The sequence below is a fragment of the Pieris rapae genome, chromosome 11 (assembly GCF_905147795.1).
Source record: "Pieris rapae chromosome 11, ilPieRapa1.1, whole genome shotgun sequence".
In the NCBI taxonomy this organism is placed as follows: Eukaryota; Metazoa; Arthropoda; class Insecta; order Lepidoptera; family Pieridae; genus Pieris; species Pieris rapae.
Window position 1 is genome coordinate 8673208 of NC_059519.1, and position 24730 is coordinate 8697937.

General features: G+C 31.8%; 2 protein-coding genes across 2 annotated transcripts; one reads left to right on the forward strand and one right to left on the reverse strand.

Moving 5' to 3' along the window:
* Positions 1-285: 285 nt before the first annotated feature.
* Positions 286-6201, reverse strand: LOC110997529 (N-acetylneuraminate lyase-like). The gene is made up of 6 exons (XM_022265727.2): positions 6068-6201; positions 3291-3436; positions 2472-2640; positions 2100-2233; positions 977-1148; positions 286-446 (listed from the first exon to the last, which is right to left on the reverse strand). Exons 2-6 carry the CDS (start codon positions 3366-3368, stop codon positions 307-309), a joined length of 693 nt encoding a protein of 230 aa, XP_022121419.2. The 5' UTR covers positions 3369-3436; positions 6068-6201; the 3' UTR covers positions 286-306.
* A 2016-nt stretch (positions 6202-8217) lies between these two features.
* Positions 8218-23994, forward strand: LOC110997518 (L-asparaginase 1). Its single transcript, XM_045630167.1, has 13 exons — positions 8218-8618; positions 10704-10829; positions 11356-11468; positions 12109-12234; positions 12956-13080; positions 14848-15077; positions 16331-16488; positions 17036-17149; positions 19600-19656; positions 19993-20137; positions 22221-22350; positions 22846-23071; positions 23588-23994. The coding sequence occupies exons 1-13, from the start codon at positions 8372-8374 to the stop codon at positions 23747-23749; spliced, it is 1959 nt and encodes a 652-aa protein (XP_045486123.1). The 5' UTR covers positions 8218-8371; the 3' UTR covers positions 23750-23994.
* Positions 23995-24730: the final 736 nt, after the last annotated feature.

Sequence of the window (24730 nt, forward strand, 5' to 3'; positions counted from 1 at the left end):
TGATTGTTATTGAAGTCGACTTTTATAATATACAAATAAATTATCTATGACAAATTTTATTAGCGTTTATATGGTGTTTCACCAAATTAATATATTAAATTGATCAAATAATTATCTTGTAATCAAGATTTTTTTTAAATTGTTATAAAGGAAACATAGTACAGATTTAAAAGTTATACAATATGAAATTGTGATCACAAAATGGATTTCTTTATTTTCAACTATACACTGAAATATTAAAATTAAATTTCGTGGGTTGATAATTTAAATAATACAAACGTCGATCTTAATGTTATATTACTTAAATTAATATTTATACTTTTTCAATACATCCTCAATACGTTTCTTGAGTAGTTCATTAAGAGGTTTTTGTGGCATTCTTGGTGGTCCCACTTTGATTCCTGTTACTAACTCCATTGCCACTTTCATACAAGGTACAAAGTCTCCTACAAATAAAAAAAATATAAAAACATGTTTAAAATCCTTTGTAAGTACTGAAATTAAGGATTATCCAAGCTAACTCATTTATAAGTACAATCTATGTTTGCGGTGAATGCTGCTGGGGGTCTAGTCAAGACGGCTTAACAGTAGTGTATGTAGAAAGTCGAAAAGTAAATTTGTATGAAGATGACAGCTTGTGTTGACAGTTGGTACCAACTGTCGACACTAGCTGTCATTTGATGAGCGTTTTTGCACCATAATGTGGAACTAGCTACCCACCGAAGTATTTCCGAACGAATTCAACTTAGACAAGAAAAGAGCGTACCAATAATTAAAAGGCCGACAACGCACTTGCGAGCCCTCTGGCAATGAAAGTGTAAAAAAAAACCTAATTTAATCAGCTAGTAAGTTTTCTTAAAGATTTAATAAGTATTTTAAGAAGTTTGAAAAAAGAGTTGTGAAATCGTAATATGTTGCAATTATTGTATTTATACATTTGCAACAAAATAATAAATAATGTTTATTAATGCTTTACCGTTACAAGAGATCCCGTTAACCATAGAGTTGAGTTTATCTTGCAGTTTCTTAGCCATATCCACTTCACCGCTTTTAGTTAGCCTTACGATGTCATTTACAAGAGATGGGAATATATTGTTTACCGTTGCGATGCTGGAGTCATGGCCCATAAAAGCTGATGGCCCTAGCATCTAAAAAATAAAAAAATGAGGTAAGTACGTATGCCCTATTTCAAGAACAACTTTTTAATAAACTTTTCTTTTTTATATCTTAGCCATGTTAGTTGGTTTTTAGGGAGGTGTGTGCACTGGGAGTCGATTCCCGCTAGGTTATTAAATACTATATTTTCTAGTATTATAAGTATTTTAATATCATCAATAATATACAAATACCGTTTACGTAAGTTACATAATAGCTTCGACGACAACAGTCGAGGAATTATCTAGAAAATTTAAAAAAGAGCATTTTTCGATTTAAAAGTGCATGCGTACAAAGTACACATGTCAGAAGTAAAACTTGTTAAACATAAGGAATCTGCGTTAACTGCACAAAACGTTATGCGACAGAAGCTCTACCTAAAGTTTAAGTACTAAACAAATACGAATAGCGTGTATTTTTTCTCGATCTCCCTTTCTTACTCCCTCTCAGTCCGTCTCAATCGCACTCTCCATATTATTCGACAAAAACGTTGCACATCTACGTGACGTTTCATCCGTACAAAAATTACCCTCATCCGCTTAAAGAAGTTTCACTTCAAAAATGTTTTATTACATTAGATTATATTTTTTAAATGTTTAACACTCGCGTATTTCTTATGATAGTTGCATAAGTTAAAGTTATAATAAAAAGAAAATAAAAATTTGTATGAGATATAGGTAATGAATATTACCTTTATTAATTACCAGGGTAAGCGTACCATTATACGAAAAGTATGTTTTGGTTTAAATTTAAATAAAACAGATACACAATTGACGTTCATTAATTAATTACACCTCCCCCTCTAGCTATTCCCATTAACGCATTAGCTTTTGATAGCGTATTATTTGTGCTTCATAACGATACCTTCTAAATAATTAAATTTAACATAACTTTCACTAAATTACATACAAAGTGTAAAATTTAAGTTTGATACCTTCACTTACATGATTAGCAATGTATGTTAATTTTCCACAATTGAGATGATCTGCAAGTTGTGTTGCATCATGCAGGTCGGCTTTCAAACCCATAAAGTTTGGGATTCGCCTACATGCCAGCGTGAAGAATTCAGTAACATTTACTGTAAAATAAATATTCTACATTTTAAATGATTGTTCGACAGTTGATTTAGAAAGGTATTTAAGAACTGCATTTAGAATTTTTACAGCAAATGAATGGAAATTGGATATTAATTGCCATGTAACAAATATTTATCACCGAGATCAAATCTACAATGCAGTGTAAATGATATTTGCATGTTAGCTAATATTTGGATATAAATAAATAACTTTATAAAAATTTAAAAAATGCATTCTTACAATTTACTCCAGTCATCAGAGGGAAGTGGTAGTACAGTAATGGAAGACTTGGTGCAGCCTTATTGACCAGCTCTAAGTAGGAGACTAGATGCTCAGCAGTCTTGGGACGGAAGTAGAGTTCCGGCAGAGTCATTATTGCATCCACTTTGCATTTCTCGGCGTGTTGGGCCTAATAAAACCATTAAAAAATAATTAACTGCTCTTCAAACACAGTTAGTTAATATATTATTAATACACGAATAAATTGAATTATAACCTAATCTACACTCGTTGCTTACATACAAATGAAAAGACGCAAACTTCTGTTGCTGCAATAACAATATTACATTTAAAATCATCTTTTTAGTTCCAACGTTATTATTATTTTAGGGCTAGTAATAATGAGAACTGAGCAACATAAACTACTAGTTGGACAAGCACAAACGCCGATTGCCTAGCAGACGGAAAATAATAAACGGCTTAAAAGATCTCTTTTCTCCTCCTTTGATTTTGTTACCTATTGAGTAGAGATTGTGGGATTCAAGTGTATAGGCGATGAATAAACATTAGAGTTAATGCCAGGTAGATAGTACCGGTGACCCAGGGTTTACCTCGCTTTGAATAGGTATCGCAAAGCAGGAAGGTAATGTTATCAGTACACTGCCAAATGGACCAATTTTTAAAAATTTGTTTTGGTTTACTGTACATCAATTTTTAATTAATATTTAAAAATAAATAAGAATTGTGTATTATTTATAAAGATTTTAGATCCTACGTTTTTTACGGAAATGTGTAGCGTCACATCTCAATGTCACGCAAAAATAATTAATAAAAACATACCATTTTTATTACGTCAGGCAAAGATGCTCCGCCGACCTGGACTATAACCTTCAAGTTCAGAGGCCCGGCAACTTTCATCCAAGCGTCCACCAACACTTTTCTTTCTTGCGTATTGAAGGACGCAAATTCGCCCGTTGTCCCACCAACTAAATTCATTAACCATGATATATTAAAAGAAGGGAAAATAACCACGTTCCATAGATTTTAATTGTGTGAGGATATAACAAGTGCGCAGTTAGCGTTCGCATTTTGGGGTGTTCACATTATATTTAATGTAACTAACTATCAACTAATATATTTTTACGTGATTTTCTTCGAAAATTCCGTGACAGCCCGTGGTGGATGTCCCAGACACCAGATGCATCCCTATCTCTTGTTACTTGGAAATTCCTTGATAGGTTTTATTTAAGCAGGAGTCCTATATGGCAAAATGTTAAATGTTTTGTACCTATGAGAATCACAGTTCGTATCTAAATCTCACCCCAAGCGGTCTATATCGTCTGTGACAAATTGTGTGGTAATTATTGAATGACCTAAAACATAAAATTTGAAATTTCTCTCAATGAACAGTAAAAATACTACTTGGAATGTGGCAGCTTTTTGTTCCTACCTATTTTATAGTTGGCGCAAAAAACCATCATGAACAGAACCATCACCCTGATGATAAGGCGGTATGTGAGGTTCATGTCGGTTGACCAAAGTATCTTCCGTGACACACAAAAATCTCCGACTGGGACCCATTGACAGGGTTCAAACCTGATTGGAAAATAGTCTAAGGGGACAGTGGGCACCGAAATATGAATGACAATCATAGTAAAATAAACCTCAATGACATAACATAGAGATAGACAAGTCTCTTTGACGTTTGGAACACACCTGTCATCTACATTGCTTAGACAACAGTGAGTAATTTATAAATTTATATATTTTAATTATTTAATATAGCAATAAAGTTCAAATTGACTCTATATTTTAGTTAGAAAACGTTTGTATCCGAAAAAGAGAAGGGCTGTTTAAAAGGTTTTCTCGGAAATTCTTGGAATTTTTCTTACCGTAACAAACATCCTTGACCTTCAACGAACATTAAAAAAATAATTGGTAAAATTGGTCCAGGCGTTGTTAAGTTATGCGTTTACCAACACATTTTGCGATAAATTATAGATTTTTCGATTATATCTATTATTTTTATACGATTTTTGACTTTTTTGAGCTGACGTCATTAAGTCCAAATAAGTTCACTATACTAAAATCCAATTCAGTAAACTTATGCTTAAAACAACACTCAATTATTCAGTATCCATTGAAGCAAGACTAATACATGATTACTTAAAATGTTGTAACTAACGTTATTTGTAAATGCAGTTTAAACCAACACCTAAAAATCGTGTTTAAAAGTAGAATACAAAGTAACAATCAAGCAACATTGCTAATAGTGACTTTGTTCGCATTCTCTTACAAAAGTCGGCCATCTCTAGCATATAACGAATAATTGAGGTTATTACCCGTGACTGAAGATTTTCTTGCAGTAATTGCTTGACTTATTAATTACCAATGGCTATGAGATGTTTTTGCAAATGCTAACAAAGTGAACGCCCCACTATTTTTGTTTGTTTGTCTACTGCACCGAAGATTTTTGAATGTAACATGCTGTTGAGCTCCCGGTAGAAACCGACAGCGGCGCTGTAACATGTCTTTGTAGGAACTACTCGATGTGGTTTTAGTGGGTATTGCTTATGCAGTCTCTGAATAACAGAGATTTTGGTGAGGGTCGAGTCCTACACAGCCCTGCAACTTTTGAGGGCAATGCATCCCCTTTGTAAGAGTTGGTATCTCTGAGCGACGAAAGAACCAGCACTCGGTTCATCATCAATCCCTATTTTAAATATTAATTGTGATCACTTTACATTGATCTATTACATATGGAAAGAAGGGTGTCCTGTGCATTCACATCAAAACTGTTATGGTAATCATTAAAATATGTTAATTGAAAAAAAAACACATTGAATGCGTAAACAAGGCATACAAAGTAATAGCCGGAAACAACAAAACTGTTTATGTAGAATTATGATTAAGTAAATATGCATGTTTGAAAATATATTTGCATGTATATTATTATTTAAAAACACATTATTCCGATCCGAGCCGAATACTCTGATCCTAGGGCTAGGGATGGCAACGATTTGGAAATGATAAACGGCATGCTCGCACGGATCCGAGAGGACAGCACCGCTACTATGATCACTTAATGTGTTAAAGAAGAGCGAATCATAACTCTATCTAAATACTATATTATACATACTAGAATAGCTAAATAAATTATTTGTTTTAATCTTAATAATATTGACGGACCCTAAATGCGTATAATGGATATTACAATTTGAGATACACCTCACTCTTTTTTTACGCATTGGAGGCTCGCAAGCGCGTTGCCGCCCTTTCACAAATCGGCTCGGAAATACTTTAGTGAGCAGCTGGTTCCACATAACGGTGGATCGCGGGAAAAACTGCCTTGAAACAAATTTTACTTGTCTGTCAAAAATCGACAGCGTAGTAGAAGCAAGAACTGCCATACAGAATCAATTAATTAGATAGAGTATGTTAGAATCGACGTGAACTATAAATTCTGTATTTTTCTGACATATGTCTCCTTAATATTATTTCTGTAGCTGTTAAACTAAAGCCATTTTTGTTGAGGCTTTTGTCTTCTCATTTTCCTTTCTCGAATTAATAATAAAAAAATTATAATAATGTAATTGGAAACGTGAAACTATGCTTACCCAAAACACCAGTGATATTTTCCTTCGCCAGATATTTCGCGTATTTTGGGATGACGTCAAAATTGATTTCGCCATCTTCATCGAGTGGAGTAAAAACTGGTGCTACGAGTCCATAAATGTTGAATGTGTTCTGAAACATGATCTATTTGTAGATTAATATATTTCGGTACTTAAACATGAAACACATACAATTAATTTGATTGAAATTTACTCAGTGTCAGTATTCCTATATATTTTAAATATTAAAGATATACATATTTCTCTAAATATGAATTATTCACGCCAATAAACATTATAGCTTATATAAATTTAAAAACGTAATAATATATTTTAATAATGTGTTGATGTAGTGATACAATAATACAAGAATTGACTATAATGATATGACTCGCAATAAATATCTTTTATTCTACCGTTTGTCTTAAATAGTAGAATTGAAAGCACGCCATTATGCGAACTTAAGATCCGCATAATGGCCGAATAATGGGCGGGATAACCATCATAACATTTTCGTAACATATTCTGGAAAATAAATTATTATTATTACACTACACCACAGAAATTACGCAAGAAATACATACAGCTTTCAGAGTTAATAGATTTTGAAATCTATAAGGAAATGCAGATGCAACAGATGGAGAACAAAAAATATTGATTTTGTAATTCAATCATTATATACTCTTACACATCTTTGTACCTTAGTGAAAAAGGCTTTGGGTACAAAAATATGTAAGGCGGAAGGTCGAATTATAATCATTTTCTCTTGGATGACTGAAATTATCTTCTATTGAAAAATCGCCAATCCTGGTAACGAAAATCTCTACTGTGCGGAAAGCCCAAAAATATTAGGATAATAGATACATCCCATTAATAGATAGATATGTAGATGATATTACACTATCTTTACAAAAATAGAGTCTTAATAATAAATAAAGCACAGCTAATTTAAAAATACCATTTTAACATTCACTTAACAATGCACTACCGTTTTCGGTTCTTCGTTGCACACTGATGCGATTGATACATATCAATTAGTTTTTAATTATTACAGTTAAACGATGCGTTAATAATCAATTAATTAAATCATTACTGATAGGGTTGTGGTTGTTAGATGATCGATTAAGATGTTCAACACTCGAAGTCCCATTATAATATCATTTGTTAAAAATAGGCTTTTTAATTTTTTGAATATATTTTTCGTAGTAAAATGTAAAATAATTACATCATAAATAAAATAGATGCCTTATCGCTGATGATCTATCTAAATACATAGAAAAGTCCGAAACTATACATACTACGTAATCAAGAATAGTGTTACAGCTAAACTAAAAAATGCACGTATTACAATATTTAATAATTTCATAGTCCTTTAATAAATATAAACTTCATTTATGACAAATGGGCTATGACAAAATTCATATATCGCTTGTCCCCATACTAGGGAGGCCCTGTGTTGTGGGTCAGAAAACAATTACTCCGTGAAACATGGTTCATGTTTAAGACAATAAAAAAAAATAGTAATTTTAGTGTTACAAATTATGAATGTGTGAAAGTGTGAGTGTGTGTTGTAGCTGTTTATTTTCTATGTGTTCATGTATATATGAACAATTATTATGTAATACCACGGAATTAATAAGTAATGGTCAGGGTGGATGTGAGTAAGACGAGCTGCGAACCGCTGTTATAACGATATGAAATAACTATGTAGGTAAATGCCTTAATTTAATTGATTTTAAAATATTTCTCATTAAGCAATAATAAAAACAACGTTTAGGTTAATTAATGACATTAATAAATTATTTAATTAATACTTTGAAAGGAATGCGTTGCTACTACTAATTTATGACGCAATTTTCCTTATCACAAAAGAAAATAATAATTTAAATCACAAATTAAGATAAGACATTCACGCCTATTAACTGAAACTAGTAACTGATGCGAAAATTTTAATTAAAATATTTTTATGATAAAAGATTTTAAGAGAAAAGAAAAGATTGAAGTACAAACACTAATAAAGGAATGTATGAATAAACGGAAAGAAAATGTATAAATTGATAAAAGGATACATTTTATTACGTAACTTTGTCATACATACATTATTACTACAGAGTACAGATAAAATTATATTATCTTACTTGCATAAGTCAAAACACGTCTGCTCGTTTTTCATCAAAAAGGTCATCGGTTTCTCGTCGTGCGACCTCTTTGCTCGTTATTTGTCTCCGGTAGATATTGAATAGTGAATGTGTTCTGAATTTAAAAATATAATAATTGTTTTTTGGCGAGTTTTTAAAATCTGTGGCTATGGATAGCGCTAGTTCAGGACGGGATATTGGAAATGCGCGGGAAAACTTTAACCTAAAAAATGAAAGTGAATCAAACAGTGTTAGTCCAAAAATTGTTGCTAAAGTGCAAAAAGCAAGAAGCTTTTTGGAATTATCTAAAAATGGAATGGATAATTACGCAGTAAAAAACATAAACAGAATCGATAAGCGTGTTTTGGTGTTGTATACCGGGGGAACTATTGGAATGCTCGAAAGTAAAAATGGCGGTAAGTTTTTTTCTTCTTTATAGTTTTAATTAAAAATTTGGTAAAGGTTTGAAAAATATACATAAATTTAGGCAAACAGATATTTATAACTGGAAACTACATTATAAGATAATTATATCTATATATTACTTAAATTTATAAACAATAGCTTAGCACGATCTTTATACCGTTTTAAAGAAACTATATAGTGTAAGCATTTTTACATTATTTAAGAAAATATAGTCGGATTAATTTTATTTCCCAGTAGCTCCCTGCGTAGACTATATATATATATCCATCTTCCCAAATCAATGTAATTATTCAAAGCAAACGACTTTAATATGAATACTATAAGATATTGTTAAGTTAGCTAATTTCGTTGTAAAGACTGAAGTTTTTTTTTATAGAACAGGGGGCAAACGGGCAGGAGGCTCACCTGATGTTAAGTGATACCGCCGCCCATGGACACTCTCAATTTAATTTATTTAGGTCCCAGAAGGAACTAAATAAATTAAATGACACTTTGGAATTAAATAGATATCACAACCTTCTACACTAGAACTGCGTTGCTAGATATGTGTTTCACTATTTCTGTTTGTCGTGCTTTCATACCCAAATGGCCATCATAGGTTTTACTAGATTTTGACTTCGATAGGGTAGAGTTTCCCCGGTAATGCATGTCTTTAATGTTTACGTAAAAACTACGTGGTATGTGACACAATAATGTGTAAACAAATAACTCTTAGCAACACAGCTGGTCATAAAATTGTAATTCAAAAAATAAGTAAGAAATTCCAACCGGGTTGGACGCAACAGTTGATCATTTAACTGGCTAATAACAATTATAATAAGCAATTAATGTCTGTTATGCGTTTAATTTTATTGCGTTTTTTACCAGTTACAGTATAATACAGTATAAGCATATGCTATACAGGTAACTAAGGTATATGTGTATTTTGGTTTCCACGGACGTGTGCTAAATTTTTTTAGCAAGAAATCAATAACTCTGTTCATGTTGTTTTTTTTTAGTATTTTTATATTTAGAACACGTGTTTCGTAACAGTACAATTAAACAGTGTGAAATAAATATTATTTTGGTGTTTTGTAAATCAATTTCTATACGACGGTGATTTACTAATAATTTATTTATTTAAAATATTTTTTATTAATTTTAATATTAACGTTAATCAATACTGCATTTTTAGTTATTTTTACGCCATACGCCAAACAAGTATAACTTCTAACGCGTATACATAAGTACACACACTCTTTTTTTTAATAGAACTTCTATTAATTATTATATAATCAATAAAGATCATCCTGATATGAAGTCTTAGGAACATTATAATCCAACTTAGGAAACAGTCCAGTTCTATTTTTATTACTTTTATAGTATTTTGTTTAAATCTTTTTTTTAATGTGGTGTAAATTTGTGTGGAGTATGTGTGGAGAACATCGATTTGACAATCTTTTCTCTTATACATTATGACTATAAGAATGTTTCTCAAGTTTTACTTCAACATATTGAAGTTGTAAATAGAATATGTGATAATTTAACAGACCCGATAAGAAAACATTTATTCTTCAATGATAACACGATACGTATGTTTGAACGTATTGTTGGTTTGATGTGTTCGTCGTCTTAGAATAATCAGTATTCTCTATTTATCTACATTTATCTACTGAGGGCTTAGGACGGAAGCAGGAGATAATACACAAATCCGTACACACATATGTGTAACATAGCTATCATAATTTCATTTGAAGGGACGGAAGTCGGGCAAAGACGATTTTTTTTGAGTGCACACGTAAAACTGAAAACTTTGAGGAAAGCCCACTATGGCATAATCGATCTTTCGCTTCTACCTAACCCTTTATTTTAAACAACAAACAAAAAAAATCCCGAAGCTTCTACGTACTAACAATTGCTGTGTTACCATAAAATGTAACCAATTTTATTTAATTATAAAACTAGCAAATGTAGACTCTAATAATTTCTCTATAAAACACAGCGTCCAATTTATAAAAAGTATCCTTTATCAGCTAAGCCATCTATGGATTTTCAATTGAAGTTCCATTCTCTAACAAAGTTTCTTAATATTTCAGTTTTAATACCACAAAAAGGGGCATTTGAAAATTTGATAAGAGGCTACCCTCAACTACACGATAATGTATATTGGCGACACAGATTGAGCGACGCTACTTTTGACAATTCGTTTATGGTATTGCCAGGTTTGTATAAAATATTATAAGGAAAAAAAAACCTTTATCAGCTCTCTCGTTTACCTTACACATAGGTCATACATTAACTGTATGCGACAGAGGCAACTGCACTTTCCATGCAGATCTTTTTGGGATAACGCACGAAAAAAACAAAACGCATGCGGCGTTACCTCGCTCTGAGGCGTTCCATATAAGGCTTGAAGTGCAAGCGAGAGCGCAGACGAGCGACAAAGAGGCACAATCGGCCTCCGCGTTCGGCAGCGTTTGCTGGTTAAAATAATTTTATTTATGCGAACAAATAAATGTAACTTGATCAATTCAATCGTGATTTCTATTAACGTCTAGAAGGACAGACTCATTATCACAAACATACACAATGTATAGAGAACTATATCCATATAAAATATCTATCAAACAAATAAAATTAAAATTTTCTTTAGAAAAGTGCAACCATTCCATCAGTATTTTCTCATGACGTTGTCACATTCAACTGTCGTCAGTAAACCGACTTTACGCACATCCTATTTTATTATAGAGGCAAAGGAAATAGATCGGCGAATTTGTTATAAAATTATCGAATATGAAAATCTACTTGACTCATCCGATATGACTGAAGAGGATTGGATTCGAATCGCTGAGGATATAATGGTGAGTTTTATGAGTTCGGGCTATGACAACTTTAATATAAATACTTTTTAATCGGTAGCTTATGTTCTTCTTCTTCTTATTCGGTACGCTCTATTATACTACTCTATATTATATATTAACACAACAGTGACTAATTTATATAAATTTAACGGCATATATAACGATAAAAAAAACAAACAAAACACAATCGGAACAACAGTTATACACGCGAAAAAAACATACATAATATTATAAATATCTTTTTTGTGATCTGATTCATTCTAATAGGCAAATTAATTATATAATATAGCAATTAGCATTCTGTGCCTAACACATATGGATCTGATTCCGGTTTTTTGACACTATTTCCGTTCAATCTGTGAGCGAGTTAAAATTAATTCCATATATACAAATCGTGTAACACTCGATGCGATACTCAGCAGTTCCCTCATCTTCTATACCATATTCTTTTGCAATGTTCTATATTAGGTATTTCCGGGAAGAAATTGTTTATTTAAATGTTGCTTTATCGTTTATCGTTCATTGGTTTTCTGTATTTTACTAAGTTGTTAATTTTATTAACAGACGAGTGGTAACAAGCACTTATGGTGTGCTTAATTTTATTATTGTCCCATAAATTAAATTATGGTTTTCCTCTTAGAAATATTACGGCGAATATGACGGATTCGTAGTGCTTCATGGAACAGACACATTATCATATACAGCGTCGGCTCTCTCCTTTATGTTCGAAAATATCGGAAAGTGCATCGTCTTAACCGGTTCGCAGGTGTGTATTAATTTGTCAAGCAATTAAGGTTAAAAACAAACTGTTTATAGTCAGATAATGAGGATTGCCACATTACACAGCCCGAGAATTTCATGACATTGTTTCAATTACGTGAAGAATGCGTATTAATAATTTTTTATTATGATTGTTTGTATCTAATTGACTAGACGGTGACATTTGTTGAGGAACTCAACGATTACAAAGAACTCGAGAATGGCTGGACCGATTTGGCTCTTAAAATATTTGTTGATGTTTGGGATGGTTAAATCGGAAACATGAATTAAAAGTAACGTAAAATAAAATTAATACTAAATTACAATTCAATTTTCCTATAGAAACTGTTGCCTTGCTGAATTTTTTTTTATTTCTACTTATCATCATATATTTATGGTCGCTTTCAGAAATTTGTGTTTCATAGATATAGTATGAAACTGTTTAGTTTGTTTTAGAAACTTTCTATTACGTAACGCAACTACTTTTGTTTCGTTAACAACCAGGTACTTATTACTCATTAAATTTGCTATTTAAGCGGTGTAAAGTATGGGAAAGTCGAAAATAATATTAACAATAACGTACAATTCAATCCCCGCCCCGGTTTTATCACAACCCTCCCCCATCCCTCAAATATTCGTTACATAATACTTGCACGCCCTCTAACACAGTCAAAGCATACATGCACTAACAAATATTGCAACCTTTTGTGATTTAATATGTTATTCAGATACCAATATTTGAACCACGTAGCGACGGCGCTGACAATTTCGTTTCTTCATTACTTATTGCCGGCGGTCTCGATATACCAGAAGTTACTGTTTTCTTCAGCAATAAACTATTCAGAGGCAATAGGTAAGTGAGTGATGTTTTCAATAAAAAAATACAAAAAAAAAGTTTATAATCGAACATAAGATAGACATACTCTTTTAAAAAGCAAATCATCAAACAACACTTATTTTAAAACAAATATAGCAAATTAATTAGAATTAGCCTCCACAGCACTATACCTAATAACATGAGTATAATATATATACATATGTAGTATTATGGTGAGACATATTCTAAATGTAGGTATGTCAAATAGTGGCATCATAAATATAAGAAAATTTAACTGATATAAATAATGTACTCCATGTATCAACAACAAATCACACCTAACAAAAGTATAATTGCTATAAAAATGCTTTACATAACGGAGGCCGGTTAATCACTTAATTATATATTCAAATTCACGGAAGGGAGAAAAGCGTCCTGCGTGTACAAACATAACTCTTCCATTAGTATAAATTTATAGTATTTTTGCCTGTCAGCAGTTATTTTTAAAAAGATCACCCATTCCACGTAATATTCTCGTCAAAAACAACGATATTTTGAAACAGAAACTTGAATACGTTAATCTAATATCACTTGTAAAAAATCTATAAACAAGAAAATTATATGGTTGGAGACTTTAAGATTATTATACCCAGATTTGGGGTAAACATCGTTTCGTGTTTTAAACAAAGTAATAGCAATTCGTACAAAGGGATATGCGTGACCCTTGTACACTAAGTACGGGAAATAGGAATATTCCAATCAAGTGTATTACAAAACTCAATAAGATTACTTAATCAAATGTTCCAACAATTAAATTGTTTTCTACACTAGTCTAGTGTTAGAAAAAATTTAAAGAGCCTTGGAGTTATGTTTGGGAATATTTCGCTTCATAGAGGCCTAGTTCCAATGTTAGATTCTAATTGTTATTGTTATAGATTGTTATAGATAATAATAATAATAATTCATTTATTTTTCTCCCTTATAACATTTACAACAATAAATAAGATTACAGTTGTGATGGTATTGGGAGACTGGTTTACAAACTAGGTAAGAACCTGTGATATGGATAACCAGGCTTCCATTCCATAGCAAAGTCAGATTGAGTAGTAACAAAAAGTACATACATAAAAAGGGTAGGCAAACAAATTTAAAGTTTTAATGTGGAAAGAAAAACAAAACAAAGCAGTATGCACTGATTTATTAAAATTAAATTAACTATAACCTCACACAATATCACCAAATGTAAATTTTATCATTATTACCGTCGCGTTTATGATAAAAAAACCACACATCGTTTTTAAATATATTAAATTAAACTAGCCATTTTTATGGTGTTATAAAATTAAATCTTATTCTAGTTTAATAATGTTATATTATTTTGATTGATTTTACTTTCATGTTCCATTTGTAGAATTAACGAGTCGTTGATAGTAATTAAGTAAACTAAGTAACCAAATTGCGTGTTGAGCAAAAACAAAATTATGCTGTCAGCATTTACTACTACTAGCATTTCATTTTAATTTGATAGTGTGGTTTAATTAATTCTATATCATTATCATTCTGACATTTCCACCCTTATATGGCGATATTAATAAAAACTAATGATCTTTAACAAGTTTGTTTGTTTATGTAAATATAAAGTGTCAAGTACATGTTCTCGTTACTCGCAAATAATATCCGGCTAATTAGTACTTATATTTTTTATCATAAGCCGTTTCAACTTCAATTGTCAATTCAAGAGCGGGTTTTGGTAGTATTTAATTAACATATTCAGGCTGATGACGTACCAATACATGTTTCTAGGACGCGCAAAGTATCAGTTAACAATTTATACGCTTTTGACTCACCAAACTGTGTTCCACTCGTGGAAGTGGGAATAGACTTCGAAGTGAATAAAAAGGCGAAATTCAAACCGAACACAATAGAAAAATGTAAATTACACGCGAAGATGTCAAAGAATGTTGGTCTTTTGCGTATATTTCCAAGCATCAGTTCCGCAGTGGTAAAAGCCTTTTGTCAGCCACCTATTGAGGGTAAGTTGAATACAGTATTACTTAACCCCTAAGCACGGTATTATATAAGATTTTCTTATATTAGTATTATTAATATTAAAAAAAATTATATCTGTATTATTGAATCGTTAACAGCACACGTGTGTAGCTTAAGGTGGCGATTGATATCGAATTTTCGCTCGATGTGAATATTCGCATCAATATTGGTTCGTTGTGAGCATGGTAATAATAATAATTATCTTTATTTTCTCACAAAACTTCATACATGATAAGTTACAACTATTTATTAATGTATGTAAATAATTGTCATTTTAAGGGAAAATGAAAGGAAAGGATGTTTATGTGAAGAAAAGTATAGAGGTTATGTGTTACAGATTAGGCCTCCACCACTTCGGATCGACAAAAGATAATAATTAGTAGAGAATAGACAATTATGGTTAAAGTAGATTGTAACGTTAACAAAAGTAGAAAATATATACATTTATCTATAATAGTATATACATATCTATTATAAGGTAACCCTTGGGGTATGTGTATGTTTATGTATGAGTGTGTACTGAATTATTAACGTAATAATCTAACAATTATATTCGTATATGTATACGTATATGATCACAACAATGCTTACAACGCCTGAATATTTGCTATTCGCCTGTGCTCAATTCCATCAGTTGCAGTCAAAATGGCGGCCGTAGAGGTGGTGGCGGCTGACTTGTAATGTAACATTCAAAGGGATTCGGCCAAAACCCGACAGCCGAATGGAGCTGTTCGGCTCGATGTATTGACATGCCGAATATTCGACTTGTGACGTACTCACATCGAGCGAATATTCAATGTCAAACGCCACCTTTATAAGCTACTCAAGCATGGGAATTCGAAAGGAAATTATAATCATACCAATTTAAAAAGCACCTGAAGCTATCCAGGTTGTTGTTTGCTAATGTAGGGTTTAAGGAAAATTGAATGTTCAACCTTTGCGTGAATGTTTTTTTTAACACTTAATTATTAAGCGTATAATATGTAAGCGCGATAGAGCTGTGTTTTTGTATAATGTGGGCAACTATAAAAGGTTAAGTCAAGTTCACATTCTTAATTCCACTTTTTTCCATGTCTCTTTTTTTAAATGATAAAGGCTATATATACCCCTAACGCTTTACTTTATAAGTATTAGTAAGCCCTCCTGTAATAATGTCGTACGAAGGAACTTACAAAAAACCTTTCTCGGAATTTTATTTATATTAGACTTCTGTGTTGATTAATTCCACTAATTGCAGGTGTAGTACTAGAGAGTTACGGATCAGGCAATATTCCCTCGAAGCGTGATGATGTCGTCAAAGAAATTGCAGCAGCTGTCAAACGCGGAATTATTGTTGTAAATATAACACAATGTACTCGTGGAGCTGTGGTTTCACCTATATATGAGACTGGCAGGGTGAGTACTCTCGAGAGGTATCCCATTATAGTAATGTGATACGGTGTTCAAAATGCATGAAAATTCTGGATCCAAAAAAATTTTATGACACTAACAGAAACAATATCTCCATTATTTAAGTGAAACTTATTTATCGGCGTTGGAAAAAAATTACCGTCACATTTTTCGGTTACGCCGAACGCGTCACATTTTTCGGTTACGCCGAACGCGTCACATTCTTCGGTTACGCCGAACGCGTCACATTTTTCGGTTACGCCGAACGCGTCACATTTTTCGGTTATGTGTCAAACTTCACGAACAACAAATCTTGCAACTAATCAGTAAAGTATAAACTGGACCGGAAATCGCATGACGTAGAATCAACTTGTTAAACTGTGTTGTGCAGTATGAACTAAAATTATTTAATACGAACTTCAATGTAGGCGCGAGAAACAAAAGAAAATGCAAACATGTTTGCCTATAAGCGCTTGTCACATTAAAAATAATATTTTATTTCACGCTGTTAAATAAATAATTTATTTATTTGATAAAAAAAAGATTTTTGCAGTTGCTATCAGAGTGTGGCGTGGTATCAGGTTTCGACATGACCCCAGAAGCCGCATTGACGAAGCTCTCTTACGTTCTGTCCAAGAGTGAACTCAGTCATCAGGAAAAAGTAGAGGTAGGTATGGGCCACATTTATAGACAAAACTGTTTCTTAGCGCGGGACCTAATGAAAAGAGACAACACCGAAGGCATATGAAAGAAGTTCAAAATATTTCAGTTGTCGCAATTGTTTTTTGAATTTAAACTTCTTTAGAATCGTTGTGATTACAAACCGGATGCACCGGAAAGAACGACAGGTAAGAGACACAAATACAGAAATGAGACAGAAATATACATATTATTTTTGCTTTGCTTTCTTTGATTTGAATGTCGTTGAAACGAAAAGCGACACTAAAAAAGACAGACACAAATTCATACGTCTTTAATTATGCATAGATATGCAATAAATTCAATAAGTAAGTAAAGTAAGTAATCCAATTATATAATTAGATGAAATTTATCAATTTTATTTACACATCGTTAATTATAGACACTTTATGAAGTGAAAAGTTACTGCACTTAATTAAAAGTTTACCTTATATTTTAAAGTAAATACACTGTATACTTCCTATTTTATTTTCTCCTACGTTAAATCCTATGAATTTGTGTCCTTTTACTATCGGCTTTTCGTTTCATTGAATTTAAAACTTTAATTATTTTATAATTTTAATATATAAAATTTAACATTAAAATGTTTTTTTAAACTAAAGTTTAATCCTACATATAGATAGTGAAAAAGTCTAATTACATATTATTAATAATAAAACTAACACGTGTGAATTGCACATATTATGTTTTTTTTGTATTTAATGCAAATTAATGTTCATTAAGTAACAGTTATCGCTTTTTGATAAAAAATCGTAATACTTTACATCATATTTAGTTCCTGTCTTAATTGTTATTAACTTGTGCAAGGAGATCGATGGTTTGTTGTGACATTGCCAGGCGTCCCGTGACGGAGTTTAAAAAAATTTTCCACTTCCTTTGTATTTATGTATGTATTTTACCATATTGCATTATACTCGCACGACATCATTACGGCATCAAACGTTTGTCATACGTCATTAGTTTCATACGTCGCACATTTTTTTTATAGAACAGGGGGCAAACGGGCAGGAGGCTCATCTGATTTTAAGTGATACCGCCGCCCACGGACACTCTCGATGCTAGAGGGCTCACGAGTGCGTTGCCGGCCTTTTAAGAATTTGTAAGGACCCTAAGTCAAATTGGTTCGGAAATACTTCAGTGGGCAGCTGGTTCCACAAGGTGGTGGTGCGCGGCAAAACTTCCTTAAAAAACGCGCAGTTGTGGAACGGTTGACGTCGAGGTGATACGGCAGGATACGGCAAACAAAGTTCTTCAACGCCTGAACCCAATAATTCACAATCTCAGATTGAAAACAATCTCATCAGGCCGTGACGGTCGATTGATCTCCTATCTGCATCCCAATAACCAAACCTACGAATACAATCCATTTATAGGGACGGATAGAATGCAATCACTTCGCTCTTTACACTCATGTTTGATAATAATCAATGTAAACCAAATAAATAAATTAAAACCGTACAAATAATATTAAAATATACATGTCTATGATTAAAACATATCAAATAGCTATTTAATTATTTAAAAAACTAGTTTAAGTTAAAATCTGTTAAAATAATTGGAATTGAGCTTCTTTTATCATTATAGTAAAACGTAATGCTAACTGAGAATTGACAATCTCGGCCATGGGTAGCTTGTATCGACAGATAGCTATTAAAATCTGTCGATTGGTTAAAGCATTATTAAAGCATAAATTAGCTCAAAATCGGTAAAGTGTGGAATTTCCATCGTCTTTCGGCAGATATTCCCTCTTTTATATAAATATATTATGCAATATACAACAATGATAGCCTGTACATTTTTTAAAGTCACCCTTAATTGTGACCCTATGCAGGGAAACCTTCTTTTCCACACTCTAAATGCTCTTTCCACCACATTTCACTTCACTTTTTCACACATTTCACTTTTTTCTGCTTTTCTTATAATAAATGTATTTATCATAGCTTGATTTCTGTGACAAAAGGCTGTTACTTTATGATTAACCAGCGGCCATCCTGTTTAACCCTCCTATACTGAGTAGTTAACTTTTTTGACTAATAGTTTGATATTTGACCATTAGTAACTCTAACCACGGATCAAAACGCATTTTGCTGAATTTTAACTATTAGTAAGGATATTTAATCAATAATTGAGTTAACTACGGACCAAAAAACTGGCCCTTATACTTATAAAGCTGAACAGTATATCGCTTATGTCAGACGAACTACTCGTTGGAGTTGAAAAATTATATATATGTAATAGATTTAGATACATTTTATATTTAACGTGCGTGATCTATTATTATATTATAATAAGTTATTCTATAAAAAAATGCGCCAATTTAATAAATGCATGTTTACAAACTTATTGCATAAAAATATCGAAATTTTGTGTTTAATTTAAAAATTGCAAGCCTTTACTTTTTACATTTCTGTATTTCAGATGATGATGACCAATATAAGAGGAGAGTTAACTAATACCTCTTCAATCACTATAGATGTAAGTGAAAATTATTTAAATATTTTTTTATATAGAACAAGACAAACGGGCTGTAAGCTCACCTGATGGTAAGTGATACCGCCGCCCATGGACACGCATAATGCCAGAGGGCTCGCGAGAGCGTTGCTGCCCTTTCAAAAATCCTTTCTTGAAGGACTCTAAGTCGAATAATTTAACAACCCCATAATTTCTTATTTTAATATATAATATAATATTCAAATTAAATTAAATTTATAATTATTAAGTTACGGAAATAATATAATAAACGTTGGGAAACTTTTTCTAAGCTTGATTTTCTTTAAACTTCATTTTTATTATAATAATAGTTTTTTTTAGGATAACGTATTAATAGATGCGCTGGCGTCGAGTCTTAATATCCAATCACCAAAAATGCTTATGGGGGTGACTGAAAAAGTATTTAGTGCATTGCTCCTTTATGCGATAGAACATGATGATACAAGGGCGGTCAGCAAAATGTTGGGTAAATATGAGTATAAGAACCACAAAAAGAGTGTACTTATGTACACGCGTTAGAAGTTATACTTCTTTGCCGTATGGAAAAATAACTAAAATTCAGTATTGATTTACGATACATAATCAAATGCATCAAAAAGATTTTAGTAAATACTATCACTGTCGTATATGATTTAAATCACCAAAATAATTATTTATTCACATTTAATTGTACTGTTACGAAACACGTGTTCTAAATATAAAAATACTAGAATATACAACTTGAACATAGTTATCGATTTCCATGCCACCTAGACCTAACTTTACGATGGCGAATTCGGGTGTCGGTGTGCGCGCGCATCGTAAAAATTCTCATCATTAAGTCTCCATCGCGCCAAAAGAAGTATAACTTCAAAAAAACATTTACAATCTTATTAGGAGGCCCAGATTTCTGTAACCAAAATTCAAAAATCATTCATTCATTTAGGTACAATGTGCACTTATGTAAATACAGAAATAAATATTAAATTGCTCTAATTTTACATTTATTGCCAGTTCTCAAATCAAGGCAAGGAACGGACGAGAATAACTGGCAATAAACTCTCCGCCACTCTTTTTAATAACACAATGTTTTTAAAGATGCTGTAACTATTACACTATGTTCTACATGACAATCTTAAGTGATAAAATATATAAAAATAAATATATATGAATATATAGATAAAAAAAATATATATTATATTATATATATAAATAATAAATTTATAATAAAACTCGAACCAAAAGTCTACTGTACGGCTCGCTTATTTGCTAGTTTTAATGTTTCAGTGAATAGGCTCTTACAACTTTATTACCAGCTTATTGTAACTTTAAGTTTCGTTATTTTATAGATAGATATATAATTTAATTTCTAATGAAATTTATGTGTATGTGTTGAATTTGTGATGTCATATTTACTTGTATTTTTTGCATACACATTGTTTTAGAATCTGTATTCTAAAAGAATGTATGTGTAAAAAATAAAAATAAAAAACGAAAAGCAAATATTTGTCATCTATCAGCTGGCATCCTCGTGGGGACAACACGCAATCTGTTTTATCAACACATATTTTGCTTAGTATGGTGCTTATCAGCCTTCTGTGCCTGACAAATTTGGGTCCTACACCGGTGTTTTTCTTCACCGTATGAGCGAGTTAATATGTACGCATTGAAGGGTCCATTCTGCACTGATGGGGTTCGAATCCACGACTTCAGGGGTGAGAGACGGACACTGAAGCCTGATCAGTGATAACAGCAGATATATTTGTGTTATGTATGCTATTTTGATATATTTGTGTCCGTTTATTTTTTTTTCATCGGCAAGAATCTTTCAGTTCTGTTAAACATATATTTAAGACTTACTGTTTGTGTATATGTTTGTTTTTGAAGTGAAACTTCTTTAGAATCGTTGTGATTTCAAACCGGATGCAACGAAAAAGCGACAGTAAAAAGAGACAGAAACATTAATTCATATGATTTAACGTGGGAGAAAATGAGATAGATAAACTTCTTTCGAATCGTCGTGATTTCAAACCGGATGCAGCGGTAAAGAGAGACAGAAACATCAATTCATCATATGATTTAACGTGGGAGAAAATGAGATAGCAGGCATTATACAGCCTCTCTTTACTGCCGCTTTTTCACTTGATCGAATTTCAAACTTTCGATGTTTTAGTTTTTCCCAAATTAAAAATTTATATTAAACTTATAAATTAAAATTTATCATTAAAATATACTGTTTTAAAAGAACACACACATTTAGATAATGGAAAATGATTAATTTATATATGATTAATAATAAAAAAAATGTTTTTGAAGGTTTCACTTCTACCATGTGTGAATTGCACATATGTTTTTTATTTTATCGTACAAACCAGTGACGATAAGTACGTACGCGTATACTTATACTCGTACGACAAAGTTCACTCAAAGTCTCGAATTAGAATCTTACCCTTAGTATTTGTAAGTTTCACATCGACCAATAAAAATACTCAATTATTTTAGTAAAATTAAAATGGAATAATAGGAAGGCTATTAATAGTTAAATATAGTCAAATAAATCCGATTTTTAGATATGGGAGCTGATGTAAACGCCCAGAATACGGAAGGCAGAACCGTTCTTCATGAGGCTATAACTAAAGGAAACATTCACATTATAGAATATTTACTTAAGAATGGTGCTAATGTTCATCTCAAGACAAGGTATTATTTTTGAAACTGTAATTCATACATTCATAATTCTGACGCATTTACAAGGGTATAGAATGTTTCGCGGATAAATTGAGGTGATCGTTTTTGTTTAGACTTTTCGAAAAGAAAACGTAAGATCTATAGTTCACATAACATTTTTTTAAATTCTTGTTCTTCTGTGAATTCTTGTCTAGTTTTTTCTCATGTCCATATAAAACTAGGTGTCAGTTTAATTAATATTTTGGTACTAATATATTTGAATGTAATACAGAGGAAATATTTATGTATTAAAGTACTTCATTTATACCTACATTAGCTACAGTGTAAGTTACATATATTCTAAAATTAGGGTGAATTCCTATTAATCATATTAATAATAATCTTTCGCTCAATAATGTTACAGTGGGTAACATTGGGAATATATAATGAATAACAATACTAATATTCTGTAAGAATTGTTCTGTATTTGACAATTACAGTATAATAAGTCTTACCAAATGTTTATAGGTGTGGTGAATCTCCACTTCTCACGGCAATAGCATATGACAATCATGCCATTATAAAATTGTTAATGCAATGCGGCGCTCAATTAACGAGCGTGGATGTTAAGTTGTTATCTGAACTACTCTCCGTTGCTGCGAAAAGTGGGGTAGTTGCTAAGCTCGAGTCGTTGAAGATAGGTGGCGCTGATTTCAATATCAAAGACGAAATGGGACAGACAGCTTTACATAAGGTAAACTTAGTATATTATTGAAAAAAGATTGTTGTATTTCAGACTTTGTTGGTTTACAAAATTATAATTGTTTCGCCGGGAGTAGGCCTTAAACTTTCAGGCTGTAAGTCATGAGTAGGTTTGCTACCAGAACTTAATAATACAGTATTTATTGTAGGGTTTTTCAGGTAATTTTATGAGAACAATAAAGTCCACGAAAAACATTATTTGGCATGATGTCTTTAGTCGTAAATATTTTTTCGTTAAATGGAATTTATCGATTGGAGCTGAATCGATGTTCAAATATAGATTGTAAAACTGTGCAATTATTATGTAGATTTACTAATTTATAATAATATTGCAAACAATACTTTAATTGCAAAAAAAGGTGGCAACCCTACTCATGAGTGTAAACTCGAGTTTCCATAACATTTTCACTTGCAAAATAATTTTAAATTAAAATTTAGATTTTCTTGAATAATTTGTTTCTTTAGGAATAATAAACTCATATATTGAAATATGTTGATTGTATTATAGGCAGTAATATGCAATAACCCAGATATAGTGCAGTATCTTCTGAACAATGGCGCAGAGGTCGATGTGAGGGATGTTCTCGGATTCACACCTCTCGATTGCGCTAAAAAACTGGGCTATAAATCAATCGCCGGTCTCATAATAGAGAAAACGGATAAATCTTAATGCAAAAAGAAAATAAAAATCTAGAAAATATTTGTTTAGATTATTTTAAGTGAAAATAGCAATTAAAATGAAAGAATACAATTCTTGTTTTTATTTATAGAAATAAAAAAATAAATTTATTGTATATTAACCTATTTATAATATTAAGTCTAGAAAACCGTGAAAAAATGATACTGCAGACATTGTTATAGAGTTCTCTTGTTTTCTATAAATTTTTAGATATATGATAAATAAAGATCTGGATGATTGTTCGTATGTAGTTTTATTATATTAGATATAAGATTAATTCTTCGGTATTTTGAAGTACAAATGTAATTTATCTCGAGTGTTGATAAGCAAAGACTTTGACCTTTTTTCTTATGGGATTACACTTCATATAAAACATGATCAGAAATATAAAAATAATCTAATTGATGTATTTAAGGGCGGTTCCAGACTAGCGTAATTTTCTGCGTGTTTACGGTCGTGTCAGCATACACACGCTTCATATAACCGGACGTGCGTAAACTGGAATATTTCGGCGTGTTCGCTCGAACCGATAGTGGCGTCGTGTCAGTATCAACATGGATTCTGACGAAGAAACATTGCTATTTGCCTATACGAGCTAAGAAGCGGCTCAACGCTCGTATATACAAGTTGAGCGTGTGGTAAGGCGCGCCTGTATGTGCCTTCACGCGCTCCCAAAGACGAGCTTATAAGCGCGTAAAAAACGCTAGTCTGTTACCGCTCTAAGGCTTACAGAAGGTGAAACTAATCCTGTCTAAGATTAATTAATAAATTTACAAAATATAGGAATTTTGTATAATTCATAAAATCAAATAATAATAGTGGACTGAAAAGTAGGTACATAGGCTGACAAAGAAAATGTCTTTGTTTATAGAATTTGATTTGATGATGAAGTGGAGTTGCCATCGAGAACGATACAAGGTTTTGTCTTAAAGAAAATATGTGTAAAAACGCTTACTATAAAATTAGCGATTA